This window comes from Pristis pectinata, chromosome 2, assembly GCF_009764475.1.
Source record: "Pristis pectinata isolate sPriPec2 chromosome 2, sPriPec2.1.pri, whole genome shotgun sequence".
In the NCBI taxonomy this organism is placed as follows: Eukaryota; Metazoa; Chordata; class Chondrichthyes; order Rhinopristiformes; family Pristidae; genus Pristis; species Pristis pectinata.
In genome coordinates, this window is record NC_067406.1 from 133,803,809 (window position 1) to 133,830,592 (window position 26,784).

General features: G+C 43.3%; 1 protein-coding gene and 1 non-coding gene across 2 annotated transcripts in view; one reads left to right on the forward strand and one right to left on the reverse strand.

Annotated features, from left to right (window-relative positions):
- Positions 1-26,784, forward strand: part of LOC127584310 (uncharacterized) — a 140,291-nt gene that overhangs the window by 49,240 nt on the left and 64,267 nt on the right. The window contains exon 5 of the mRNA XM_052041004.1: positions 16,390-16,536. Within this exon, the coding sequence (XP_051896964.1) occupies positions 16,390-16,536 (147 nt within the window). The remainder of the gene's footprint in view (positions 1-16,389; positions 16,537-26,784) is intronic.
- trnastop-uca (transfer RNA opal suppressor (anticodon UCA)) lies at positions 4,272-4,358 on the reverse strand. Its single transcript has one exon. It is a non-coding gene; the product is annotated as a tRNA-Sec (tRNA).

Here is a 26,784-nt window from a genome sequence, read left to right on the forward strand (position 1 = left end):
TAGCTCATATTTTATCAGCTGTTTTCACAATGTTGACATTGTGCAGAGAACCTGCAAGGAGAAGTCTACAAATTGAACCAAAGGCAACCTGGGCAGATGAAATATTTCATGGTTTGATTTTGCTCAAAACTGTCCTTAAACTTTTGCAGTAGTTTGAAGCCTCTGTGCCCAAAGCACTAGAACCCAGTAAAATCCAATGACCTGGATTTTCCAATCATAGACTTGTTCAGTCACAGAAGGAAGTCAACTGATCAGGGACAAAGGGCTGGGGCTTGTCACGGACCTCAAAAAGCCTGCCCATAAATGTTCCCATTTCCAAGGTCATTTGCTGCCTGGTTCCTTCTGCAGGGGATCTGGGGTGACCAACAACATTGGGTGAGCAACCAATCAAACTCCTTGACAGATAGCAAATAAGGAAGTTAAATGTTGCAGAGAATGACACCCATTGATTAAACTAGAAGCTGAAGTAACATAACTAAGCAAAAATAAAAATCATTTTGATCATTTTAAAATACATAGGGTTTTGAAACAAAAGTAATCAGGTTTCAGACTCCACACATGTATATTAATCTTTTCAGGGCTAGAGAGGTTATTCAACAGTGGCTTGATAGACATTTATAAGTTATGCCATGTTCAACAAGGTGTAACATTTGCAATTGTTTTTACATGAGAATAATTAATAAAAGTTAAAGCTCACATTAATTCACTGACCATGGTAACTAATTTGGCATCAGAGTCATTCTGTAGCATTATCCACATTTACATGTTTACCTGTGCATTGCAGGAAGATTTGCTGGTACGTTAATTATTAATAACAAATGCATCATACATTACAGAGTTAGTATTGAATGTGTTCCCTCTCCAAAGCAGGAGAGCCATGCCTGAAGTATGATGCACATATACAGGCGCAGGTACACTGACATACCCACTGACATACCCAGGACACCCCAATGCACCTCCATTACATTTGAAAATCTATTGTATGGAATCTGTGCCAATGTTTCACCACATTAGGATTTCTGGAGGGATCCTGAGTATCAGAGGGTCCTAGTAGTAGCGCCTGCATTTGCTGTTAACAGTGGACCATACCACACACTCCCAATCCAATTTCCTCTTCCAGATTCAGGGCACCCCTGGAGTTTGGGGCATGGAACTCCCCTTGACTTGGACAGGGGATGGCAGTGGCATCAGAGTGAAGACCTAAAGCAAGTTCAAAGTTCTTTTGCAGTTTGTACCAAACCCTTAAGCCTTGAGGACCTCCTGGCAGCTGATCTCTCTTAGCAACCACGGTGGGGCTTACAGCCTCTCTTGGACTTACAGCCACACCTGCTGCCAGCATGAGGCTGAACCAAGAGAGTGAGTCTACAGTGGAGTTACTCCTGGGACTCGGCAGTGGGTTAAGGCACCAACACTGCTGGGTCAGGACGCTATTACAGCACCAGCGACCCGGGTTCGATTCCGGCCACTGCTTGTAAGGAGTTTGTATGTTCTCCCCATGACTGCATGGGTTTCCTCCGGGTGCTCCGGTTTCCTCCCACATTCCAAAGACGTACAGGTTAGGAAGTTGTGGGAATGCTATGTTGGCACCGGAAGCGTGGCAATACCTGCAGGCTGCCCCCAGAACACTCTATGCAAAAAGATGTATTTCACTGTGTGTTTCAATGTACATGTGACTAATAAATATATTTTATCTTATCAATTCTCATGCCCAGGAACAAGTGGAATCAAAAAAAATCAGCATCTAACTTCATTGCTATTTGCCACCTTACTTGATAAGCTAGAGATGAATTCTTGATCTCTGAATTTACTTTGTCATGGCCTTGCACTTTATTTGTCTACCTGCACTGCACTTTCTCGGTAACTGTAACACTACATTCTGCATTCTGTTTTCCTTTTGTACTGCCTCGATGTACTTATGCATGGAATGATCTGTCTGGGTGGCATGCAAACAAAAGCTTTTCACTGTCTCTCGGTACATGTGAGAATAATACACCAATTACCGATTAATTACCAATTATAATGGTTCAATAGCTTTACTACACAACTAGGAACCAGGGTTGAGTTGAGCCTGAAATGTGTCAAGGCCCTGGACACAAACTTTAATAAATGCATGTGCAATCCAACATCGACTGCTCCCAGGGACAGGCCTTTCCAGCTACAGTGACCTGGAATTTGCTCCACAGCTCCCACAATTTCCATAAATTATCATACATTACCAGTAACTGGTTCAAATCCCAAGAGTTCCTAGGTGTGCCAAAGGCACTCTTTAATCAATTAGTTCTGTATAATATGTTTATGAAATAATCAAATAAAGATTGTAAATAAAGGATCATTCCCTCATCCAACAGAATAACTTATTAATGTCTTGAACTTCCTAAAATATATCTATAATTTTTAAAATGTGTTACATTTTGAGCTAAATCCTTATTTGGAATTGGGTCTGATAAACAGGGATCTTAATTCATAGGTACACTGAACCAGCATCAAGATCAACACATAGTCAGTAGCTCCAAAAATATTCTGTCAAATGTGTCCAACTTTCACCTGTAAAGAAAATGAAAATATTTCAAATTACCAACAAATAGCACCCGCATGAGATCTCAAGTAAAATGTATTGTGCGATTCCTGATCAGTAAGATGACAATTTCTAGGATGAAGCGCGAATCTTTGGAACAGCTCTGAATCACCTTTTGCTGCTAGAACATCCCGTTGCTTAGCAACTAGCGGTCTGACTTATGAAATGCCAATTAGGACGACATGGGTATCATCAGTTGAAATCAAATTAATAAAAGTGCTTGCTTTTTAAAGGGACAGAACCAATAATCTCCAAATTATAAAGGAGATAAAGGAAATTGATCAAATTAAATCATCTTTTGTACCTTGTGTTGACAGTAGCTGTCTCCATCGTGCCCACCAGTGACAGAAATCATTAAGCATTCTGGTTCCTGCTTTAAGCCTTCGCCACAATCATATGGTCACACAAAGGCCTGGCTGTCTGTGTGTATCCCACAGATACCTGCCCCCATTAACCACACCTGCCTTGATTTACGTACGGCCACATCGGTGGACGATCCCACACAACAGTTTTCACAAGTGGGAGGGAGTCTGTTTTCACTAGTGGGGAAGTCTCAATGAAGGGACATAGTTTTAACATAAGGGAGCAGTCATTTAAAAAAAGTTGAGTCATGGAGTAGTACAGCACGGAAACAGGCCCTTCAGCCCAACTGGTCCATGCCAACCAAGATTCCCATCTAAGTTAGTCCCATTTACCCGCGTTTGGCCCTAAACCATTATGTTGTTATTGTACCTGCCTCAACCACTTCCTCTGGCAGCTCATTCCGTATACTGACCACGCTCTGTGTGAAAAAGTTGCCCCTCAGGCTCCTATTAAATCTCTTCCCTCTCACCTTAAACCTATGCCCTCTAGTTCTTGATTCCCCAACCCTGGGAAAAAGACTGTGTACATTCACCCTATCTATGCCCCTCATGCTTATATACACCTCTATAAGATCACCCCTCAGTCTCCTATGCTCCAATGAAAAAGTCCAAACCTACACAACCTCTCACCATAACTCAGTCCCTCGAGTCCTGACAACATCCTCATAAATCTCCCCTGCACCTTTTCCAGCTTAATAACACTTTCCTATAGCAGGGTGACCAAAACTGAACACAGTATTCCAAATGCAGCCTCACCAGTGTCTGACATTTCTTCTTGCAAAGGCTGATGAATATCTAGAATTCTGTTCCCAGAGATTTGTGGAGGCTAACTCATTGGATTGAGGGCCACGGGGATCTGGTACAGAGGTGGAGTTGAGGCCTGAGATAGCTCAACCACAATCATATTGAATGGTGAGATGATAATATTGAATGACGTGAACTCCTGCTCCTATTTTCTTGCAGTAAGATAAGATATCTCTGTCAGTCACATGTACATCGAAACACACAGTGGAATGCATCTTTTGCATAGAGTGTTCTGGGGGCAGCCTGCAAGTGTCGCAAATGCTTCTGGCGCCAACATAACATGCCCACAACTTCCTAACCAGTACGTCTTTGGAATGTGGGAGAAAACCGGAGCACCCGGAGGAAACCCACGCAGTCACGGGGAGAACGTACAAACTCCTTACGAACAGTGGCCGGAATTGAACCCAGGTCGCTGGCGCTGTAATAGTGTTATGCTAACCGCTACACTACCGTGCCTGCCCTAAGTGTTGTTAAATGCCCTATATAAAGGTAAAGCTAGTTGATATTTTTACACAATGGCAAGCATGGGACGCCCGAAAGTTGGAGTTGAACCATTCTGTCGCTAGACAGCTACGGGTTTGAAGCCTGCAACCCAGACCACTGAGGGTTATCTGGGCATTCTTGTGTGTTCTTGTGACGTCCCTGGCTTGCTCTGGCATATTTTGAAACCCCTCTTCACAAAGGTAGCCAAAGGTGTATGGTACCGAAACCAAGCCAGAAATTCCCAGCATCCCCTCCACGGACTCTTCCCATTGCCTCAGGAAAGCAGCCAACGTAATCAAATACCCCTCCCACCCCGGATATACTCTCTTCTCCACCCTTCCATCGAGCAGAAGATACAAAAGCTTGAAAACATGTACTACCAGGCTCAAGGACAATTTCTTTCCCGCCATTATAAGATTTTTGAATGGACTGCTTGTACGTTAAGATGAACTCTCGACCTCACAATCTACCTCATCTTGGCCCTTGCACTTTATTTTCTACCTACACTTTCTCTGTAACTATAACACTATATTCTGGATTCCGTTGTTGCTTTTCCCTTTATACTGCCTCGATGTACTTATATTTTTAAATGATCTGTATGGATGGCATGCAAAACAAAGTTTTTCACTGTATCTCAGTACATGTGACAATAATAAACCAATAACCAGTTACCAAACTGAGGAGCAGTCCCCTTTGAATACTGGACCTATTCCTGCTGCAAAATTGCTGGCATGCTGGGAAGCAGCTACATTTTTACTCATTGAGATGTGGCCATCATTGCTAAGCCCAGCATCTTTTGCCCATCCCTTGAGAAGGTGTCGGTGAGCTGTCTTCTGCAGTCTTTCTGGTGAAGCTACTCCAACAGTGCTCATATCCAAGCCACACTGGTGCAGGGCCTGATGGGGGAGCCTGCAGCCAGTGATGTTCCCGTGGTGATGTCCTCACTGTCCAAACACAGCAACAGAGGTCTTCATTGGGACTGACTTAATGAAGATAAAATCTAATCCTAGTTACTTGAAGGAATGGAGAAGAACTTTCTCCCTTCAGAATTCATTCTTTTGTTTCAAATTAAAATTCACTCTCACAAGAGTTCCCCAGACTTTGAAAATAGAGTTGTCCACTTCTTCAGGGTAGATTTTTGACTTTAGCACCAGGGTGGTGATCTGACAGAACAAATTAGTCAAGCATTATAGATTCCTGAAAAAATGCTATGAATCCTGAAAGGTCAGTGAAGGCAGTCATCACGTTTAACAAATAATTGGAGGAGCATTTGATGTCTCATAACATGCAAGTCTACAGATCAAGAGCCTAATAGCTTTTTTTTCAGCCTTCATGAATGCAGTTGGCTGAAGTTCCTCAAACTTCAATGATTCTCAGATTCTGCTTTACTTTGCTATTCCATGTTTGGTACAAAGAAGGAATGCAATCAATGGGAAATGATCAGATCACCAACATAAAAATCAGTAAATATGAAGGGAGCAAAGGGTGATCACTGCACCCACATTGAGAACTCCCAAAACCAGCAAAAGAAGTTGACATCATGATATGAAATGAAACAATAAAATCGCAATTCACAGCCAGAGCTAGGAGTTTACTCTGATTAAAAGCAACTATGTCCACAGACTAGCTTTAAGAGTTGCCCACTCAAAGTTTTGCTCCCATCCATGGCTCATGTGCTCAAGAAAGGCCCCACAGCATCTGACGACCCTGTGATCTCTGTCTTGGAGGCTGACGTCAGAACATCCTTCAAGAGGGTGAACCCTCTCAAGGCATCAGGCCCCAACAGTTTACCTGGCGGGGTTCTGACAATCTGTGCCAACCAACTGGCTGGAGTGTTCAAGGACATCTTCAACCTCTCACTGCTGCAGTCAGAGGTTCCCTCCTACTTCAAAAGGGCATCAACCATACCCGTGCCCAAGAAGAGCAGGGTGAGCTGCCTCAATGACTATCGCCCAGTAGCTCTCACATGTACTGTGATGAAGTGCTTTGAGAGGTTGGTCATGGCTAGAATTAACTCTTGCCTGAGCAAGGACCTGCACACTAAAATTTTCCCACTGCCACAACAGGTCTACAGCAGGCGCAATCTCACTGGCTCTCCACTCAGCTTTGGAGCACCTAGACAGCAGCAAAACATACATCAGGCTGCCGTTTATTGATTTCAGCTCGACGTTCAACACCATCATCCCTTCAGTGCTACCCAACAAGCTTCAAAACCTGGGTCTCTGTACCTCCCTCTGCAACTGGATCCTCAACTTCCTTATCAGGAGACCTCAGTCAGTGTGGATCGATAGTAACATCTCCACCTCACTGATAATCAACACAGACACACCTCAAGGATGCATGCTTAGCCCACTGCTCTACTCTCTCTACACTCATGACTGTGTGTCCAGGCATAGCTCAAACGCCATCTATAAATTTGCTGATGACACCACTGTTGTTGGCAGAATCTCAGATGGCGTACAGAAGTAACATAGATTGGCTGGTTGAGTGGTGTTGCAACAACAACCTCACACTCAAAGTCAGCAAGACCAAGGAATTGATTGTGGACTTCAGGAAGGGGAAGTCGGGAGAACACATACAAGTCTTCATTGAGGGGTCAGCGGTGGAAAGGGTGAGCAGATTCAAGTTCTTGGGCATCAACATCTCAGAGGATCTATCTTAGGCCCAACACATTGATGCAATCATGGAGAAGGCACGCCAGTAGCTCTACTTCATTAGGAGTTTGAGGAGATTTGGTATCTCACCTGAGACTCTTGCAAATTTCTACAGATGTACAGTGGAGACCATTCTGACTGGTTGCATCACTGCCTGATATGTATGCTCCAATATGCAGAATCAAAAGAGGCTGCAGAGGGTTGTAGACTCAGCCAGCTCCATCACGGGCACAACCCTCCCCGCCATCGAGAACGTCTTCAAGAGGCAGTGCCTTAAGAAGGCGGCGTCCTCACCACCCGGGACACGCCCTCTTCATGTTACTACCATCGGGGAGGAGGTACAGGAGCCTGAAGACCCACACTCAACGACTGAGGAACAGCTTCTTCCCCTCGCCATCAGATTTCTGAACGGTCCATGAACCCATGAACTTTACTTTGTTATTCCTCTTTTATAAAAATAAATAAATAGCGCAACTTATAGTCATTTTTATGTCTTTACGTCTTGCACTGTACTGCTGCCGCAAAACAACAAATTTCACGACATATGTCAGTGATAATAAACCCAATTCTGAAAAGCTAGGAATCAGCTGGCCTTGTCAACATTTACATCTGGATCGATCCATTTCAAACACCATCCTTCCTTCTTCATTGCTATCAAGTCCTTTTAATATTTTAAGCCTGGAATGTAGAACCAATCACAACCTGTTCCTCTGCACCACAAATCAGCCCCCTTTTGACCTCCCTCCCAGTGCAAGAATGTTCTATGTTTCTCTGTCCTCTGGAATGACCTCACTGCTTTACTGCTCCTCGTACCTCTTGTGACCTCACATACAGAGAGATGCTGTGTAATGAAGTCAGTTCTAAGCAGGTTTGGCAAGACATTTCTCAACCAGAGGTGAGGTGTGGGAGAAGGAGAAAGTCAAACAGGAAGGAAGTAGGCACAGCATAGCGAGGGACTCTTGCAGAGAGCTCTTATAGTACAGGTCATTGGCTCCATGGTTTAACTCTCCATTGTCTAACTCATCATAACAATGTCAAAGGAAATGTTTCACTGGGCTATAAAACTGTCCAGTTATTAATCATTTCATATAATAGTAAATTGATTTACACAAACAGGATAATAAGCAGAGTGTGATGCATAAAGATTAATAAGCATATCAAATAAAATCTATATTGTGTGCATAATTCATTGTACAAGTGTAAAACAGACAATAGCAAGATTTCAATCCTTTTTACTTGCCCCCTGCTGAGCTTTATCTCCACTGGAGTTAATGATTTGTATATCCCATGTTATGCTCTCACATAAAGTCAAAGGCTACAACGTACCACATTAATCCCTCAACAATGGTAGCCGTGTATCATGGTGATGATTATAGTACTCGATTAAAAATTTTTTAAAAAACTACAGTTGCTGGAAATCTGAAATAAAAACAGAAAATCCTGGAGGTTCTCAGCAGATGTGGCAGCATCTGTGGAAATAGAAATGGAGTGAATGTTTCAAGTCCAAGATCATTCATCAGATCTGCAAAAGAGAGAAAAATGTTCTGCTACTGAAATCTAGCTTGTTTTCCCTCCTCCCTCAGTTTGACGAATGATGCTCAAATCTTCCCACACACTGTAATGAAAGTACATTCAACAAATCCCAAAGCCGCATTCCTTGACATAAACAGCTGGATTATAAAATGAATTAAAGAATTGCACAAATATAGTGGCATTTACAGTTTCAGGTATTGATAAAATACTTTACAGTCAATGAAATGCTTTGGAAGTATGGCCTCTGTTGTGAAATAGGAAACACAGAAGCTAATTTACACAATAATGTTTCTCAGAGGTGAGGTGCGGGAGAAGGAGAAAGTAAAGCAGGAAGGAAGTAGGCACAGCATAGAGAGGGACTCTTGCAGAGAGCTCTTATAGAACAGTTCACTGGCTCCATGTTTTAATTCTCCATTGTCTAACTCATCATAATAATGTCAAAGGAAATGTTTCATTGAACTATAAAACCCGAAATGTTGACCGCCTGCTTTTCTCTATGGATACTGCCTGGCCTGCTGAGTTCCTCCAGCATCATAGTGTTTTTCATCTAGATTCCAGCATCTGCAGTCCTTTATTTCTCCCATAAATTGCAATATAATAGACTCAATTATCTTTCTTGTGGTATTGGTATTGGTTTATTATTGTCACATGTACCAAGATACAGTGAAAAGCTTTTGTTTGCGTGCCATTCAGACAGATCATTCCATACATAAGTACATCGAGGTAGTAAAAAGAAAACAGAATGCAGAATATAGTGCTGTAGCTACAGAGAAAGTGCAGGGCAGGTAAACAACTGAAGTGCAAGAGCCACAATGAGGCAGATTGGGAGATCAAGAATTCATCCTTAACATATAAGAGGTCCGTTCAAGAGTCTGATAACAGCGGGATAGAAGCTGTCTTTAAGCCTGGTGGCACGTGCTTTCAAGCTTTAGTATCTTCTGCCTGATGGGAGGGGGGAGAAGAGAGAATGACCAGGGTGGGTGGGTGGGTTCTTTGATTGTGTTGGCTGCTTTCCCGAGGCAGTGGGAAGTGTAGACAGAGTCAATGGAGGGGAGGCTGGTTAGTGCGATGGACTGGACTGTGTTGTGTGTGACTGAGGTCCAAACATTAGACACAATACAGAATAATTCCCTTATACTTCTTTTAAAGTATTGCCGCGCAAATCTTTGATGTCCACCTCAGAAGACTGTTTTATTAAGATCTTTTAAGAATATTGGCACCTCTAGCAGTGTTGACCCTCAGTGCCTCGCTGGAATGTTCAGCTAGAATTTTGTGCCTGAAGTAGGTTTTGATCCAACCATCCTGACACATTGACATCCAATGACACATTGCAAATTCCAAACCTTAAAGCCATTCTCATCCGCTTTATCCATGACTCAAACTTATTCATTGTGGTTGACATTTACTGGGACTTGCCTGCTGGCAAAGAACAAAGTATTTAAAGTAAAACATGGAAAAGAATTAAAATAGTTAAAAAAAAAGCAACTCTGTATACCATTGAAGGCAATAATCTATTCTCGGGGCTGAGATAGTGATCATAAAAGCTTTACTCCTTTGGGTTGTGACACCAGCTGATCTCCTTGATAAGGTCACTGATGTTAATCTGTCGCTGGGTACTTATTTCAGCTGAGATGACAAACAAGCTGTTTAATAGCACACAAAATAATCAAAGGCTTTGGAAAACAACTCAGCAGAAATTGGACTGTTGGCTCAAATTGATCAAGAGCAAAGTAGATTATCGTTGAATAAGATGGCGAGTCCCTGTCACAAGAAGTCCAACTGGAGAATATGGTGCGAAAATCTGGCATGCAGTACAAGTAACAATGTACTTGCTACCAAAGGCAACTTTCAAGTCCCCAGATGATGGCTGGTGCTGTCATGATTGACGAGGTCTTAACTAAGCAAATCCACACCCAGATGATCCTTTCCATTTAGCAGAGTGCAACTAATTGGTGTAAGTCAATTACCTTCATTTTGTTGTAATTTCCTTGTCCTGTGCAAAGTATGCCATTAGAGAGAATGAATCGCTTAAAGCATCTGTGATCTGCCCAACTAAAGCAATAATAGTCTGCCTCTAAAAAATGTTATTGATCTGCAGAAGCCTGTTTAGAGAACAGCAGTGTAGGGAATTGCTTCATGAGCATTGGACACTGAGATCCAGCAACTTGAGACAAGCAGCATTGAACCCCCTTAAATTTAATAAAAGACAGACTTAATGAAATAACAACGCCAAAGATGCACAGTTATGCTGCAATGTGTAAGTGTACTGTGTTGATAAAGAGCTTTGTGGAAATCCCATGGTATCCAGCAATCAATTTACTAAAATGATTTAATAATAATTCTATTACTCTGTGTGAGGAGGGCATTGATGTCAGCTGAGAAGACAGAGTGGTCGATGCTTCAGTAATGAGGAGTGGCCTGGGTGAAACATTGATCAGTGGGGAGAACTTTCACAGCTGGAATTCTAATGGCAGGAAGTGTGAGTTGACACATTTGGGAAACAACTCACAGCTGTAATTAGACCCTGAATGGGAGTCGGTTCGGTGATGTGAAGGAGCAGAGGCATTTGGAAATACAGCTTTACGGGTTGTGAAAGGCAGCATTAAAATGAGAATCCAATCAGCTTTCAGGTCAAATAATAATAAAGCTGATTGGATTCTCATTTTACGTAGAACAGTACAGCACAGGAACAGGCCCTTCGGCCCACCATGTCCGTGCTGAACACGATGCCAAACTAAACTAGATCTCCTCTGCCTGTACGTGATCCATATCCCTCCATTCCCTGCAGATTCGTCTCTCTATCTAACAGCCTCTTAAGCGCTACTATCATATCTGCTTCCACCACTTCATCTGTCAGCCCGTTCCGGGCACCTACCACTTGCACCACACAACTCCTTTAAACTTTCCCCCTCTCACCTTGTCCTCTAGTACTTGACATTTCTACCCTGGGAAAATGCTTCTGACTACCCTATCTATGCATCTCATAATTTTATAAACTTCTATCAGGTCTCCCCTCAGCCTCCGGCTCTCCAGAAGAAACAACCCAAGTTTGTTCAACCTCTCCTTATAGCTCATACCCTCTAATCCAGAAAGCACCCTGGTAAATCTCTTCTGCACCCTTTCCAAAGCCTCCACATCCTTCCTGTAATGGGCCCACTACATTGCACACAATACTCCATGCAGCCAAACCAATGTTTTATATAGCTGCAATTTTTGTCATGAGAAATAGAATACAAAAGCTAGAAGTTCAAGACAAGCATATGCAACCCTTAAAAGACCAACAGAAAGAAGATATTGATAAAAATCTGTTGATTGCCATAATCGCAGTTCTGTCCAGTATATTAGTTATAGCTACATGAGGTTAATTGATAAACCACATGAGACTAATTGCTTTCCTGTTGCATAAATAAAAAAAGTAATTGATACCATTCTTGAGCATGGAACTTCAACTCTAATGTTCATATGCAAATATAGGTGAACTTTAACCATCAAGTGTGTGTATTTGTAAGTCATAAAGCATGTGTGTGTGCATATTGTTTGATGGTAAGAGTGCTTCATGTCTTGACTGTTAAATTCTCCATGTATTTGCCTTTATTGTTTGTGTGCACGTAACATTTTCTCATAAAATTAGTAAATATGTCTCACACATGTGGCCGTATTTATGGGTAGTCCATAAACACTATGCTGGAAAGCAAGCCAGTACTGTTGGCAAGTTTTGGGGGACTGGGGAGATGGTGAATGTTTCAGATAATCTGTGTCACTCAGTGAGAAAGCACCCGGAAAGGACAAAATCAGAGGTATACTACAACTTTTCCAACAACACTGTTGATAGCAAATTCACTGTATAACTAGTAGGAACAGTGTTCAGGAAAGGAATCAACTAAGTTAACATTTGTCATTCAACTTGTATATTTACTGACAAAAATACTTTGGAGCAGTACTCATGAGTGTCACTATAGCAACATCAACCAGTTTGCAGAAGGATCACAAACAACGATTTAAAAGAAAATCCTTTCTTGTTTTAGTTGCAGAAGAAGGGTAGGGGAAAGATTTTAAAAGGAGGAGAAAGAGCCAATAGAATACAATGTGAGAGATCAGGCAAAGAATGAGATAGCTGGAGGTGAATTAGAAGTTAAACTGAAAGATAATAGAAAGAAAAAAGAATGGAGACACAAGAGACTGCAGATGCTGGGATCTGGAGCAACACACAAAGCGCTGGAGGAACTCAACAGGTTAGGCAGCATCTATGGAGAGGAATAGATAGTTGATGCTTCAGGTCGAGACCCTTCTTCTGGACGAAGGGTTCCAGATGAAGGGTCTTCACCTGAAACATCGACTGTCCATTCCCCTCCATAGATGTTGTTTGATCTACTGAGAAAAAAGAATGCCTTTATTTACTGCCTTTCATGGTCTTGGGATATCCTTTTTGCAACCAATGAAGTATAGAGAGTCATCTCTGTTTTTTTGTAGGAGATGTAACAGCCAATTTGTGCACAGCAGGGTCTTGTAAATAGCTCTGGGATACACAATTAGATAATCTGTTTTAGTGTTGCTGGTTGAAGAATAAGTATTAGCTAAGACAGCAGGAACTACCCCTCAGAACTTTTCTGCATTTATAAGATAAGATTTCTTTATTAGTCACATGTACATCGAAACACACAGTGAAATGCATCTTTTGCGTAGAGTGTTCTGGAGGCAGCTCACAAATGTCGCCACACTTCCGGTGCCAACATAGCATGCCCACAACTTCCTAACCCATATGTCTTTGGAATGTAGGAGGAAACCGGAGCACCCGGAGGAAACCCATGCAACACGGGGAGAATGTACAAGCTCCTTACAGACAGCGGCCAGACTTGAACCCGGCTCCGTGGTGCTGTAGAGCATTACAATAACCGCTACACTACCGTTTAGCCTTTCATTGGAAACTCATCCTCCTCATCCATGCAGCACTCCCTCAGCACTGTCCTGAAGGCTAGGCTTGATTGCATGCTCCAGTCTGGAGAAGTGTTGGAAACTTAGACTGTAAGACAATGAGGGGAAGAGTTGTAGAAGGAGAGAGGTATAGTTTTGTTCTGTTTGTCCATGCAAAGTGCCTTGGAAAATTAGACTATTTTTCTTAAACAACTTACAAAGTTACTCTGTTTGGGAATTTCACTGTGACAAGAGTAAATGAGAATCAGTAAATATGAAATGGTGCAATAACTAAAAATATCTCAGCTATGGCAATAGCTCATGCAGACATTTCAGGGAATCAAAACCAGATCTGGAGGAAGGCTAGTGCCCTTAAATGTCAACTGTTTCTCTCTCCACAGATACTGCCAGACTTACTGAGTATTTCCAACTTTTTCTGGTTTTAATATGCCATCTTCCAAGTGTAACCTGGGAGCATAGTCTTTGGATAAGGGGTCGATACAAAGTGAGATAAGGATTAGTTTCTTCTCTCAGAGGACTGTGAATGCTTAGAATTTTCTACCTCAGAGTCTTATGAACGCTGACAAAGTACACTAAAAGGTGAGCTGAATGGACGTTGGACTATAGAGTAACCACAGTTACAGGGATTGGACAGGAATGGAATGAAGCCAAGGGTCAGATTAATCATGATCTTATTGGGTGGCAGATCAGGTTCGAGGTGAATACAGCCTACTCCTGCTCTAATGCTCTTGCTCTTGTTGTTTGTGGAACCTAGTTCTGTACACACTGTCCATCTTGTCTCTTACATTCCAGCCATCAGTGTGCCTCATTGATGGTGGAGCATTTTGCAACACTCTTGGGCAATATAAAAATCCAAATTCTTTTTATTGGAAGAAGGCAGGATTTTTTTTCAATGTCCCAGCCAATCCCAGAACCAGAACTTCCAATAAAATCAGATTACTTGGGTTATAGAGTCATCGAAAGATACAGCAAGGAAACAAGTCCTTTGGTCCATCGTCCGCACTGAGCATCAACCACCCACTTTATGCTACTCATATTAATCAATTTATTTTCCCCACATTCTCATCATCTCCTCACTAAGGGCAACCTACAGTGGCCAATTAACCTACCAACCCACGCATCTCAGCAAGGTGGGAGGGAATCAGAGCACCCAGAGGAAACCCATACCATCACAGAGAGAACGTGCAAACTCCACACAGGCAGCACCAGAGGTCAGGATTGAACCTGGGTCTCCAGAGCTGTGAGGCAGTATCTGTATCAGCTGCACCACTATGCAACCCGTTTTCTTTATTTATCATTTATCTATTGATTGTAATGCAAAGGTTAATAGTTGTGAATCATGTTGGAATCGACACAAAAAGCATGATATGATTACAAGTGTTTCCTCATGTGCTTGTTTTCAGAATACTTATCTAATGAGGAAAAAAATTATATTTTCTGATATAGTTTCATTAATTTCTATATTACTCTGGGCTTTTCACTACTTCAAACTACAAACACATTTTTTCAAAAGAACATAGAATGTAGCACAGGAACAGGCCCTTCGGCCCACGATGTTGTGCCAAACTAGTTAAACTAGTAATTAAATGCCTAACTAAGCTAATCCTTTCTGCCTACACAATGTCCATACCCCTCCATTCTCTGCACATTCATGTGCCTATCCAAGAGCCTCTTAAACGCCTCTGTCATATCTGCCTCCACCACCACCCCTGGGAGTGCATTCCAGGCACCCACCGCTCTCTGTGTAAAGAAACCTGCCCCACACATCTCCTTTGAATGTACCCTCTCTCACCTCAAATGCATGCCCTCTAGTATTAAATATTTCAACCCTGGGGAAAGATAAGAGATAAGAGATAAGATAAGATTTCTTTATTAGTCACACGTACATCAAAACACACAGTGAGATGCATCTTTCACGTAGAGTGTTCTGGGGGTAGCCCGCAAGTGTCGCCACGCTTCTGGCGCCAACATAGCATGCCCACAACTTCCTAACCCATACGTCTTTGGAATGTAGGAGGAAACTGGAGCACCAGGAGGAAACCCACGCAGTCACGGGGAGAACATACAAACTCCTCACAGACAGCGGCCGGAATTGAACCCGGGTCGCTGGCGCTGTAATAGCGTTACGCTAACCTGGCTGACTACCCTATCTATGCCTCTCATAATCTTATATACTTCTATCAGGTCTCCCCTCGTCCTCTGCTCCTCCAGAGAAAACAACCTAAAGCCTTGCACTTTCTGCCTTTTCTACGCTTTCACTGTGTGCACCGGGTTCCAATTGTTAACATTAAGTGGCAAGTTGGAAATTATCCTCTTTGCACCTGTTAGTTCAGTGAGAGCAGGGGATAAATTTTGGGTCAGTGTCCCATGTCTGATCTCATATTATCAGGTAATATAATTAAGGGCAGTTTTTTTCAGTTTCCCAAGGGGCCACTTAAAGCAGTTGCTTGACCCATAACTTATGTAAATTGTGGTTTGAACATCTGTTTTTAGGTTACCTTGTAGAAATTAGACTCAAAGCCCAATCTGTTCTATTCATCAAAGGCTGCCACCAAAAGACACATGTGCCTGGAAACTGATCCCTGATTTCCATACAGCAATATCACCCCCTTCAAAATTCATTCCATTGCAATCAATGGAATGAAGTTCGGAGAAAGTGTACAACACATTGACTCTACTATGTAACAATCCGGGATCAAGTTCTGGATGTTTATTTTAAAAAAAGCTTTTTTTATTCATTACTGTGGAGCCAAGAAGTGCAAGGTTCCCTGCTCCCACTGCCATCCCCACCTCCAGTGAATCCAAAGGCTTTACCAATCCCATGTTTCATTATCAGTTGAACCCCCTAGCCTCCACCCAGGGTTTATGTGCTGCTGCTCTCAATCATCTGCTTGTTGTTAATTGTCAAACAATGACTGAAGGCCAATTTCACACAAAAGGAACATCAGTGAGAGCGAGGGACAAATTCTAGACCAGCATTCCACTGGTTTCGGGCCTAGAGTGAACCAATTTTCACCTCGAAACACCATGCTGTTTCTCCATACAGGATTGTACCAGACAATGACTTCCAACAACCCATTGAACCAGGGAGGATTAGAGCTTCTCCTGAAGGATGTGTACCCAACTGAAACACCGGAGGCCATTTCTCAACTTTCACAGCTGTTACTGAGTGAAATTGACAGGAATCACCAAGGTAAGGCAATTCCAGAATTAAACATAGGATCTGGACTAGTAATTATAATTGAATTAGAAAGAGAGCTCATTGCTGCTGGAGATGTGGAATTAAGGCAAAATATGCTGAGAATTTCATATCAAAGGGAAAAATGTTCTAAGCATGATCTTAGACTAGAAATGTAGTTATAATCTTTTTCTAGCCTCCAGCTGCCTCTCTTCCTGTCTCTCCTTTTATAAGATAATCCTACCCACCAAACACTTGCGGTCAATGCTACTTATGACCCCTAAGTGGCTTGATGAAAAATTTTGTTTGATAATGCTTTTTGAGAGTTTTACAATATTGGTAAATTGGTTTATTATTGTCACATGTACCAAGGCACAGTGAAAAACTTTGTTTTGCATGCCATCCATACAGATCATATCATCACATCACTGCACTGAGGTTGTACAAGGGAAAACAATAACAGAATGCAGATTATAGTTTTATAGTTACAGAGAAAGTGCAGTGCAGGCAGACAATAAGGTGCAAGGCCATAACAAGGTAGATTGTGAGGTCCAAGGGTCCATCTTATCGTACTAAGAGACCATTAAATAGTCTTACAACTGTGGGCTAGAAGCTGTCCTTGAGCCTGGCGGTACATGCTTTCAGGCTTTTGTATCTTCTGCCTGATGGGAAAGGGGAGAAGAGAGAATGTCCGGGGTGGGTGGGGCCTTTGATTATGCTGGCTGCTTTACCGAGGCAGCAAGAAGTGTAGACAGAGTCCATGGAGGGGAGGCTGGTTTCCATGATGTGCTGAGCTGTGTCCACAACTCTCTGCAGACTCATTGTAGTACATTGGCGTTGCTGAATAAAGCCATTTGCTGCCTTTCCCAATTAATTATATTTCCAGTGGAATGTGACAAGGAAGTTTTCATGGATCTGTACCTGGACACAGCAAAACCCAGAAAACCAGGCAGTGCCTCTTCCAAGCCTATGCTCCCAGCATTCAGTTTTCAAAGATTCACTGTGCACAGTGATGAGTGCTCCCAAGTGGAGTTCTTGGAAAACCTCTACAAATATCTTTCTCTCTCAGTAACTCAACAGGCAGCATCTTCAGTGTTCTTGTTTCAGTTGTGAGAATTTGAGAGCCATCAGTGCATATGGCTGGATTTGCAACATCACTGTAGTGTGAAAACTTGCTTACAGAGTCATAGAGCACTACAGCATAGAAACAGGCCCTTCGGCCCATTTAGTCCATGCCGGCCTGGTTTTCTGCCTAGTCCCATCTACCTGCATCTGGACCATGTCCCTCCAAACCCCTCCCAACCATGTACCTATCCAAACTTCTCTTAAATGTTACAATTGAACCCACACCTACCACTTACGCCGGCAGCTCGTTCCATACTCGCACCACCCTCTGAGTGAAGTAGTTCCCCCTCAGATTCCCCTTATATATTTCACCTTTCACCCTAAACCTATGTCCTCTAGTTCTAGTCTCACCCAACCTTAGGGGAAAAAGCCTGTATGCATTCACCCTATCTATCCCTTCATAATTTTGTATACCTCTATAAGATCTCCCCTTATTCTCCTGCACTCCAGGGAATAAAGTCCTAACCTAGTCAACCTTTCCCTATAACTAAGGTCCTCAAATCTCAGCAACATCCTTGCAAATTTTCTCTGCACTCTTTCAAACTTATTGATATCTTTCCTGTAGGTAGGTGACCAGAACTGCACACAATACTCTAAATTCAGCCTCACCAACATCTTGTACAACTTCAACATAACATCCCAACTGCTGTACTTAATGCCCTGATTTATGAAGGCCAATGTGCCAAAAGCTCTCTTTACAACCCTATCTACCTGTGACGTCACTTTCAAGGAACTGTGGATCTGTGTTCCCAGGTCCCTTTGTTCTACCGCACACCTCAGAGTCCTACCATTCACTGTGTAAGTCTTACCCTGGTTTATCCTCCTAAAGTGCATCACCTCACACTTGCCTGCATTAAATTCCATCTGCCATCTTTCAGCCCACTTTCCCAGCTGGTCTTATAGAGGTATACAATATGAAGGGATAGATAGGGTGAATGCATACAGGCTTTTTCCCCTAAGGTTGGGTGAGAGTAGAACTAGAGGACAAGCTTTGATAGCCTTCGTCGCTGTTCACTACGCCCCCAATCTTGGTGTCATCTGCAAATTTGCTGATCCAGTTTACCACATTATCATCTACATCATTAATATAGATGATAAACAACAACGGATCCAACACCAATCCCTGCAGCACACCACTAGCTACGGGCCTCCAGTCAGAGAGACAACCACCTACTACCACTCTCTGGCTTCTCCCACTAAGTCAATATGCATCCAATTGACTACTTCATCCTCAATGCCAAGTGACTTAACCTTATGGACCAGCCCAACATGTGGGACTTTGTCAAAGGCCTTGCTAAAGTCCATGTAGACAACATCCACTGCCTTGCCCTCATCGACCTTCTTGGTAACCTACTCGAAAACCTCTATAAGATTAGTTAGACATGACCTACCATGCACAAAGCCATGTTGACGATCCCTAATCGAGCCCTGTCTATCCAAATACTTACATATATAAATATATATATACTGTCCCTTACAATACCTTCCGATAATTTACCCACTACTGACATCAGGCTCACCAGCCTATAATTTCCCAGCTTATTCTTAGAGCCTTTCTTGAACAACGGAACAACTTTAGCTATCCTCCAGTCCTCCTGCACCTCACCCATGGCTAAGGACACTTTAAATACCTCTGCCAGGGCCCCTGCAACTTCTGCACTAGCCTCCCACAAGGTTCAAGGGGACACCTTGTCAGGCCCTGGGGATTTATCCACCTTGTGAGTGTTTGTGAGATCCAAAACAACACACCCTGTCCCAGACGTCAATTGAGTTCACTGCATCAGCTAGTGGATTGGAGCCTGATTGAGAATTACAGCAAACCATCTACTTTACCACAAAGTCCTTTACTCAGCATAACTTTTGACTTTATTGCCTAATCAGTGCACACGAGCAAACAGTCCACAGATTCTATTTTTAAAAAACAAATTCCTCTTCAAACAACAACAAAGATGATCAAAAGTAGAAAAACATCTTTCAAGAAAAGCATGACGATTATTGTAGCAAAATGTAGTAGGTGGGGAAAAGTTAAACAGGCAATTTGCTGAAAATTATTATCAATGATGTGGAGCCATGAAGTTTCTTAGTGCTATTAATTATCTCCACTCTACCTAGGATTACTGGTGATCACTATATGCAACCCATCATAACAGTTAGTACAATGGTGTTCCAGGGATGTTGAGGTGTTGTAAACAAGGGGAGGTAGTAACGGACATGGAAGCAAAAAGCAGGGAAATGCCTTTGTTCAATACATGTCATGAAGTTATAAAATGCACATGGCTACCAGCCCTCAATACCCAGTCCTACCAGATTAATATTGGACATCTATCATCACCAACTTGAGCAATAGTCATAGAGTTATACAGCAGCATGTAATAAGGATGTCATTAAGCTGGAAAAGGTGCCGAAAAGATTCACAAGGATGTTACCGGGACTGCAGGGCTTGAGTTATAAGGAGAGGCTGGATAGGCTGGGACTTTTTTCCCTGGAGCGAAGGAGCCTGAGGGGTGACTTACAGAGGTTTATAAAATCATGAGGGTCACAAATAAGTTGGACGGTCGCAGTCTTTTTCTCAGGGTAGGGGAGTCTAAAGCTGGAGGACATAGGGTTAAGCTGAGAGGGGAAAGATTTCAAAGTGACCTGATGGACAACTTCTTCACACAGAGGGTGGTGGGTATACAGAACGAGCTGTCAGAGGAAGCTGTAGAGGCGGGTATAATTACGATGTTTAAGAGGCATTTGGACAGATACATGGATGGGAAAGGTTTAGCGGGATATGGGCCAAATGCAGGCAAATGGGACTGGCTCAGATGGACATCTTGGTTGGCATGGACAAGTTGGGCCAAACGGCCTGTTTTTGTGCTGTAAAGCTCTATGACAGTATTGCTTAAGTTATGATAGATGTCCAACCCAGGATGATGGATAACAGATGATGTATGCATGGCACAGTGGCACAGCTAGTAAAGCTGCTGCCTCACCGCTCCAGCAGCCCTGGTTCGGTCCTGACTTCCAGTGCTGTCTGTGTGAAGTTTGCACTTTCTCCCTCTGGCCACATGGGTTCACTCTAGGTGCTCCATGTTTCCTTCCACATCCCAAAGATGTGTGGGATGATCAATTAATCCGCCACTGTAAGTTGACCTTGATGTGTATGTGAAAGGTAGAATCCAGGTGGGTTGACATTAATGTGGGGAAAATAAAATGGGTTAGTGTAAATGATGTGGATTCGATGGGCTGTAGGGTGTTTCCCTCTATGACACTATGACAAGGAAAGTGGAGACAATATTCCCAGCCTTTTGTCCTTCTATGTGCTTGAAACCATGCGCTACGGAAGTTCTTCCAATGAAGCCAAATCAAGTTCTTTCAGTGTAGGGCAGGCACAGTAGTGTAGCGGTTAGCATAACGCTATTACAGCACCAGCGACCCAAGTTCAATTCCCACCACTGTCTGTAAGGAGTTTGTACGTTCTCCCCATGTCTGCGCGGGTTTCCTCCGGGTGCTCCGGTTTCCTCCCACATTCCAAAGACATATGGGTTAGGAGGTTGTGAGCATGCTATGTTGGCGCCGGAAGCGTGGCGACACTTGCAGGCTGCCCCCAGAACACTCTCTGCAAAAGATGTATTTCACTGTGTGTCTTAATGTACATGTGACTAATAAAGATATCTTAACTTATCATCTAGATTGTTCAGGTACAACTATGCTACATTGATGCTCAAACTGCTTCATTCTGATTAAATGGCTCATACACATTTATTCATTCATGGTCTGTGTGCTTTGCTGGGAAGGCTGGCCTCTTTACCCTGCCTTGAAGTGCTGGTGGTGACCTACCTTCCCGAACAACTGCAACCCTGATGGTAAAGGTGCTCCCACTGTGCTGTTGGGCAGGGAGTCCCAGGATTTAGACCCAGTGATGAAAAGAGAACAGTGACATATTTCCAGCTCAGGATGTCGTGTGACCTGGAAGAGGGTTGGAGTTCGAAGTAGGGACTTCTCATTAATCACTAAGTGTAGAGAAGTTTTGTTTCAACGAGAAATCAAATTTTATTTCAAGTAATATAACGTAACAATGTAATTTTAAGGTGCCAAGAACATCCAGGCTATTTGCCTCAGTCACAAAAACTCTCTGGGACAAACCAAATACTTGGCCCAGACAAACCAAATACTTGGCCTGATGATGTGATCTCCCTGACCACTGCCCACAGTGTTCATTCCACTTGTCAGAAGAGCTGCGAGGGGAGCTGGGGGAAGTGGTGGTGTGAGTGTTTTCCATTGTACTTATTGTTCTTGTTTTCGTAGATAGCAGGACAAGTGGTTTTGGGAGGTTCAGCCAAATGAGGCTTAACAAGTTGCTGCAGTGCTTATGTGAATGGTGCACACTGCAGCCACAGTGCGCGGTGATAGAAGAAGTGAATGTTCAGGATAGTGGGTGAAACACCAGTCAAGCAGACTGTTTTATCCTGGAGAGTACTGAGCTCCTTGACATCATTGAAGCTGCCCTCAACCAGTTAAATGGTGAGTATTCCATTAAACTCCAAAGTTTTTTCTTAAGATATCTTTATTAGTCACATGTACATCGAAACACACAGTGAAATGCATCTTTTGCATAGAGTGTTCTGGGGGGCAGCCTGCAAGTGTCGCCACGCTTCCGGTGCCAACACAGCATGCCCACAACTTCCTAACCCATACGTCTTTGGAATGTGGGAGGAAACCGGAGCACCCGGAGGAAACCCACACAGACATGAGGAGAACGAACAAACTCCTTAACAGACTGCGGCCGGATTGAACCCCGGGTCACCGGTGCTGTAATAGCATTACACTAACCGATACACTACCATGCCTGCCTTGTATGCCTTGTAGATAATGTAAAGGCTTTGGGGAGTAAGGAATTGCTGCACAGAATATGCAGTGTCTCTCCTGCTTTTGTAGCCTTTGTGGAGCCAATCTAGTTGCATTTAAACTGTATTGGGATAAGGCACACCAACAAGGCTTCTCGCTGAACTGGGAAGTGGAATTAGACTAGATAGCTCTTTCTCAGCCAGAATGGACACAGAGGGCTGAATGGCCTTGTTCTGTACTAAATACTTCTATGAATGGAAAAATGTGGTTAAACAGGCCTATTTTTACTGGCTAAACTATTGGATGCTACAGTAGAGAACTGGGCCCAAAAAAACACAAAATATAATCTGATTGGCTCCATCAGAGGTTACAAGGTGAGTCAGAAGACCTCTCCACCTTATAGACCTGAAGCTTATGTGATATGTTCCTGCTCTGTGCAACTGGATACTGGGATGTCCACCCGCCAACTAAGGATGTTCATCTAGTTCTGTGACTTCGGGGTCAATATGTGACACACAAGCACACACACACACTTGTCCCAATGCAAGGCAGTGGTACAATGGTACAACTGCTGCCTCATAGCTCCAAGAGACCTGGGTTCAAACATGAACTTGGGAGTCCTGGCTTCCTCCCACATGCCAAAGATATGCTGGTTAGTAGGTTGACATCAATTGAACCTGGTGTAGTTGGGTGACAGGAGAAATGGGGAGAGATAATGGGATGCAAGAGGAAAAATGGGATTAGTGTTGACTTGTGTTCTTAGTGGTCAGCACAGACACAATAGACCGATTTACAAGGATGTTGCCAGGTCTCGAGGGCCTGAATTATAGGGAGAGGTTGGGCAGGCTAGGACTTTATTTTTGGAGTGCAGGAGACTGAGGGTTGACCATTTAGAAGTGTATAAAATCATGAGGGGCATAGATAAGGTGAACGCACACAGTCTTTTTCCCAGGGAATCAAAAACTAGAGGGCAAAGGTTTAAGGTGAGAGGGGAAAGATTTAAAAGGGACCTGAGGGGCAACTTCTTCGTGCAAAGACTGGTGCACATATGGAACGAGCTGCGAGAAGAAGTGGTTGAGGCAGCTATAAGAACAACATTGAAAAGACATTTGGACAGGTACATTGCCTGGAAAGGTTTGGCAGGATATGGGCCAAATGCAGGCAAGTGGGATTGGCTTAGATGGGCACTTTGGTCGGCATGGAGGAGTTGGCCGAAGGGCCTGTTTCTGTGCTATACAACAACTCCGTGACCCTGTGAAAAAAGTCCAATACCAAGTTGCATAAAGACATGAGAAAGCTGACCAGAAGCTGGGGAAAAGAGTTAAGGGGCTTTTTAAAGGGGAGAGAGGCAGAGAGGTTTAAGTGGTGACTTTGGAATTCTAAAGCTCAGGACTCTATGACGCGATGATAGGTCTGTTTCTGTGCCGTGCTATAATAAAGCAGAAGCAGGCACAGAATTGGAATTGGAATTGGTTTATTATTGTCACATGTACCGAAGTACAGAGAAAAAGTTGTCTTGCATACCGTTCGTACAGGTCAATTCATTACAACAGTGCATTCAGGTAGTACAAGGGAAAGCAATACTGAGTGCAGAGTAGTGTCACAGCTACAGAAAAAGTGCAGTGCAGGTAGACAATAAGGTGCAAGGTCATAACAAGGGAGAGTGTGAGGTCAAGAGTCCACCTTATCGTACTAGGGAACTGTTCAATGGTCTTATAACAGCGGGGTAGAAGCTGTCCTTGAGCCTGGTGGTATGTGCTTTCAGGCTTTTATATCTTCTGCCTGATGGGAGAGGGGAGAAGAGAGAATGTCCAGGGTGGGTGGGGTCTTTTATTACGCTGGCTGCTTTACCGAGGTAGCGAGAAGTATAGACAGAGTCCATGGAGGGGAGGCTGATTTCCGTGATGTGCTGAGTTGTATCTACAACTCTGCAGTTTCTTGCAGTCCCAGGCAGAGCAGTTGCCATACCAAGCCGTGATGCATCTGGATGGGATGCTTTCTATGGTGACAGCATTGTTCTCCTTAGAGCCAAGATCGATAATGGGAGCTATGATGGACATGTTTAAAGTTGTATGGGGATTTGGTAGCAGAATGAGTTTCTCCCTCTCCATTCAGAACCAGAGGATATGAATGGAGAGGGAGAAACTCATTAAGACAATTGGTAAAACAACAACCCTGAAGATAAAGGAAATCCTTTGTATGAGTTCTTGTGAACTGTTGCTTGAACGGATGGTGGAAGCAGATTCAGGGACTGTCAAATGGGAAAGGAATGAATTCTTGAGAAGGCAGCATTTGTAGTGGAACGGGACTAATTGAATAGATCTTTCAAAGGGCTAGCACAGAAATGTTGGACCATCTGGCCTTCTTCTGTGTCATATGACAAGACAGAAACTTAAAGATAATCTGTACCATATTTTGCTGTCATCTCTTGCTAATAAAATTATTCTGGACAAAGAGTAAAATCTGCCCCTCAGATTTGTACATATTTTGTACAGATTCACCAGGATCAAATCCCCTGAGCTGCTGGAAGATTTTGTCACAGATAGACATCCAGGCAGAGGAAATTGCCTCCTTATCTCAAAGCAAACAAAGAGAAATAGAAGATTCAAAAGGCTGTCTCGCTGATAATTTGACAAACTGAAGACCTTAGTGTGTTAGAGCTGGCACAAGTGCTCAGAAGGAATTAGTTGTGAACTTTGAGTTAATTATAGTGGAGCAAGTGCCAACTTCACCCTCCTCCTCTATCCCTTACCCCACACATCCCAACACTTCAAACCCACCCCCATCCCAAGCACCGCACCCCCAGACCCCCCACTCCTCCATCCGCCACACCTCTCCACATCCACCTAGCTCCGAAGAATTGATCCTGGGATAAAGAAGTATTATCCTGGCCCTTACAGCCAGTCCAACCTTAAAGTCAAGAGTGAAATAGTTTCAGTGCGGGCAAGCTGATTAGTTAGTCAAAGCCATAATCACAAGTCCAAGGATACAAAGCATATCCACACCAGTTTCATGTTTGGATTTTAAATTTCCTGTATAAGGGGGAAGAAACCGGATCAGACTGCAAAATGTGTGCTGGAATCATGCTATATAAGTAACCAGTGCAAGTGTAACCCACTGCAGGTCACACCAGGAATTCATGGGCAAAAAGGTCAGCATGGACTTGGTGGGCCAAAAGGCCTGTTTCTACGCCAGACAGCTCGATTACTCTATGACCTCATTATCATGAGTGCAAAGCCAGCAACAACTGCACATCCTGACAGATTTAGGCATTAGAACTTTCCATCACCATCTCCTTGGAGACCATTAGTGTCCAGTCCCTTGGCTCGACTGTTAAATGGACACATAACCTGAATGGATTTGGAGAATTGTTTCCCACAGCCCTTGTTCTCCTCCTCTGACAACTTCTGGCAAAGTGTCCTTGTCTTTGGGTCTTATCCTCCTCCTTCCATTTACATCGAACATAGAACACTACAGCACAGTACAGGCCCTTTGGCCCACAATGTTGTGCCGACCTATATAACCCTACTCCACCATCAATCTAACCCTTCCCTCCTACACAACCCATAACCCTCCATTTTTCTTACATCCAGCGACCTGGGTTCAATTCAGGCCGCTGTCTGGAAGGAGTCTGTACATTCTCCTCATGTCTGTGTGGGTTTCCTCCGGGTGCTCTGGTTTCCTCCCACATTCCACAGACGTACGGGTTAGGAAGTTGCGGGCATGCTATGTTGGTGCCGGAAGTGTGGCGACACTTGCGGGCTGCCCCCAGAACACTCTATGCAAAAGATGCACTTCATTGTGTGGTTCAATGTACATGTGACTAATAAAGATATCTTTTCTTATCTTATGGAGCACTCAACACACTAGCTGGGTGCTTGACATGGCGAGGCATGGCAGGGTTGGTGTCAAATCAACATTGTTTGAGGACAGATGTTGCCAGCTGCCTGCTCTGCCACACGTGTAATGCCCAAAAAAGCAGAATTAATAATGATTCATAAATATATCTGCAAGCAAATTAGTGTTCAAACAAGATGGTGACACATGGCCCAATTTCTGGGTCTGAAAATCAAAACTGCTGGAAATCTGAAATAAAAACATAAAACACTGGAAATACTCAGCAGTTCAGACAGTTCTGATGAAGGGTTCCGGTCTGGAAACATTAAAGTTTCTCCTTCCCCAGCTTGAGCAACTGAGTGTTTCCAGCACTTCCAATTCCTAGGTCAATGGCTTATGTTAAAAACTGCAAGTAGTTTGAACATTTTGTTTTGTGTGTGAGAAATAGCGTTATTTGTCCTCAGGATGCTC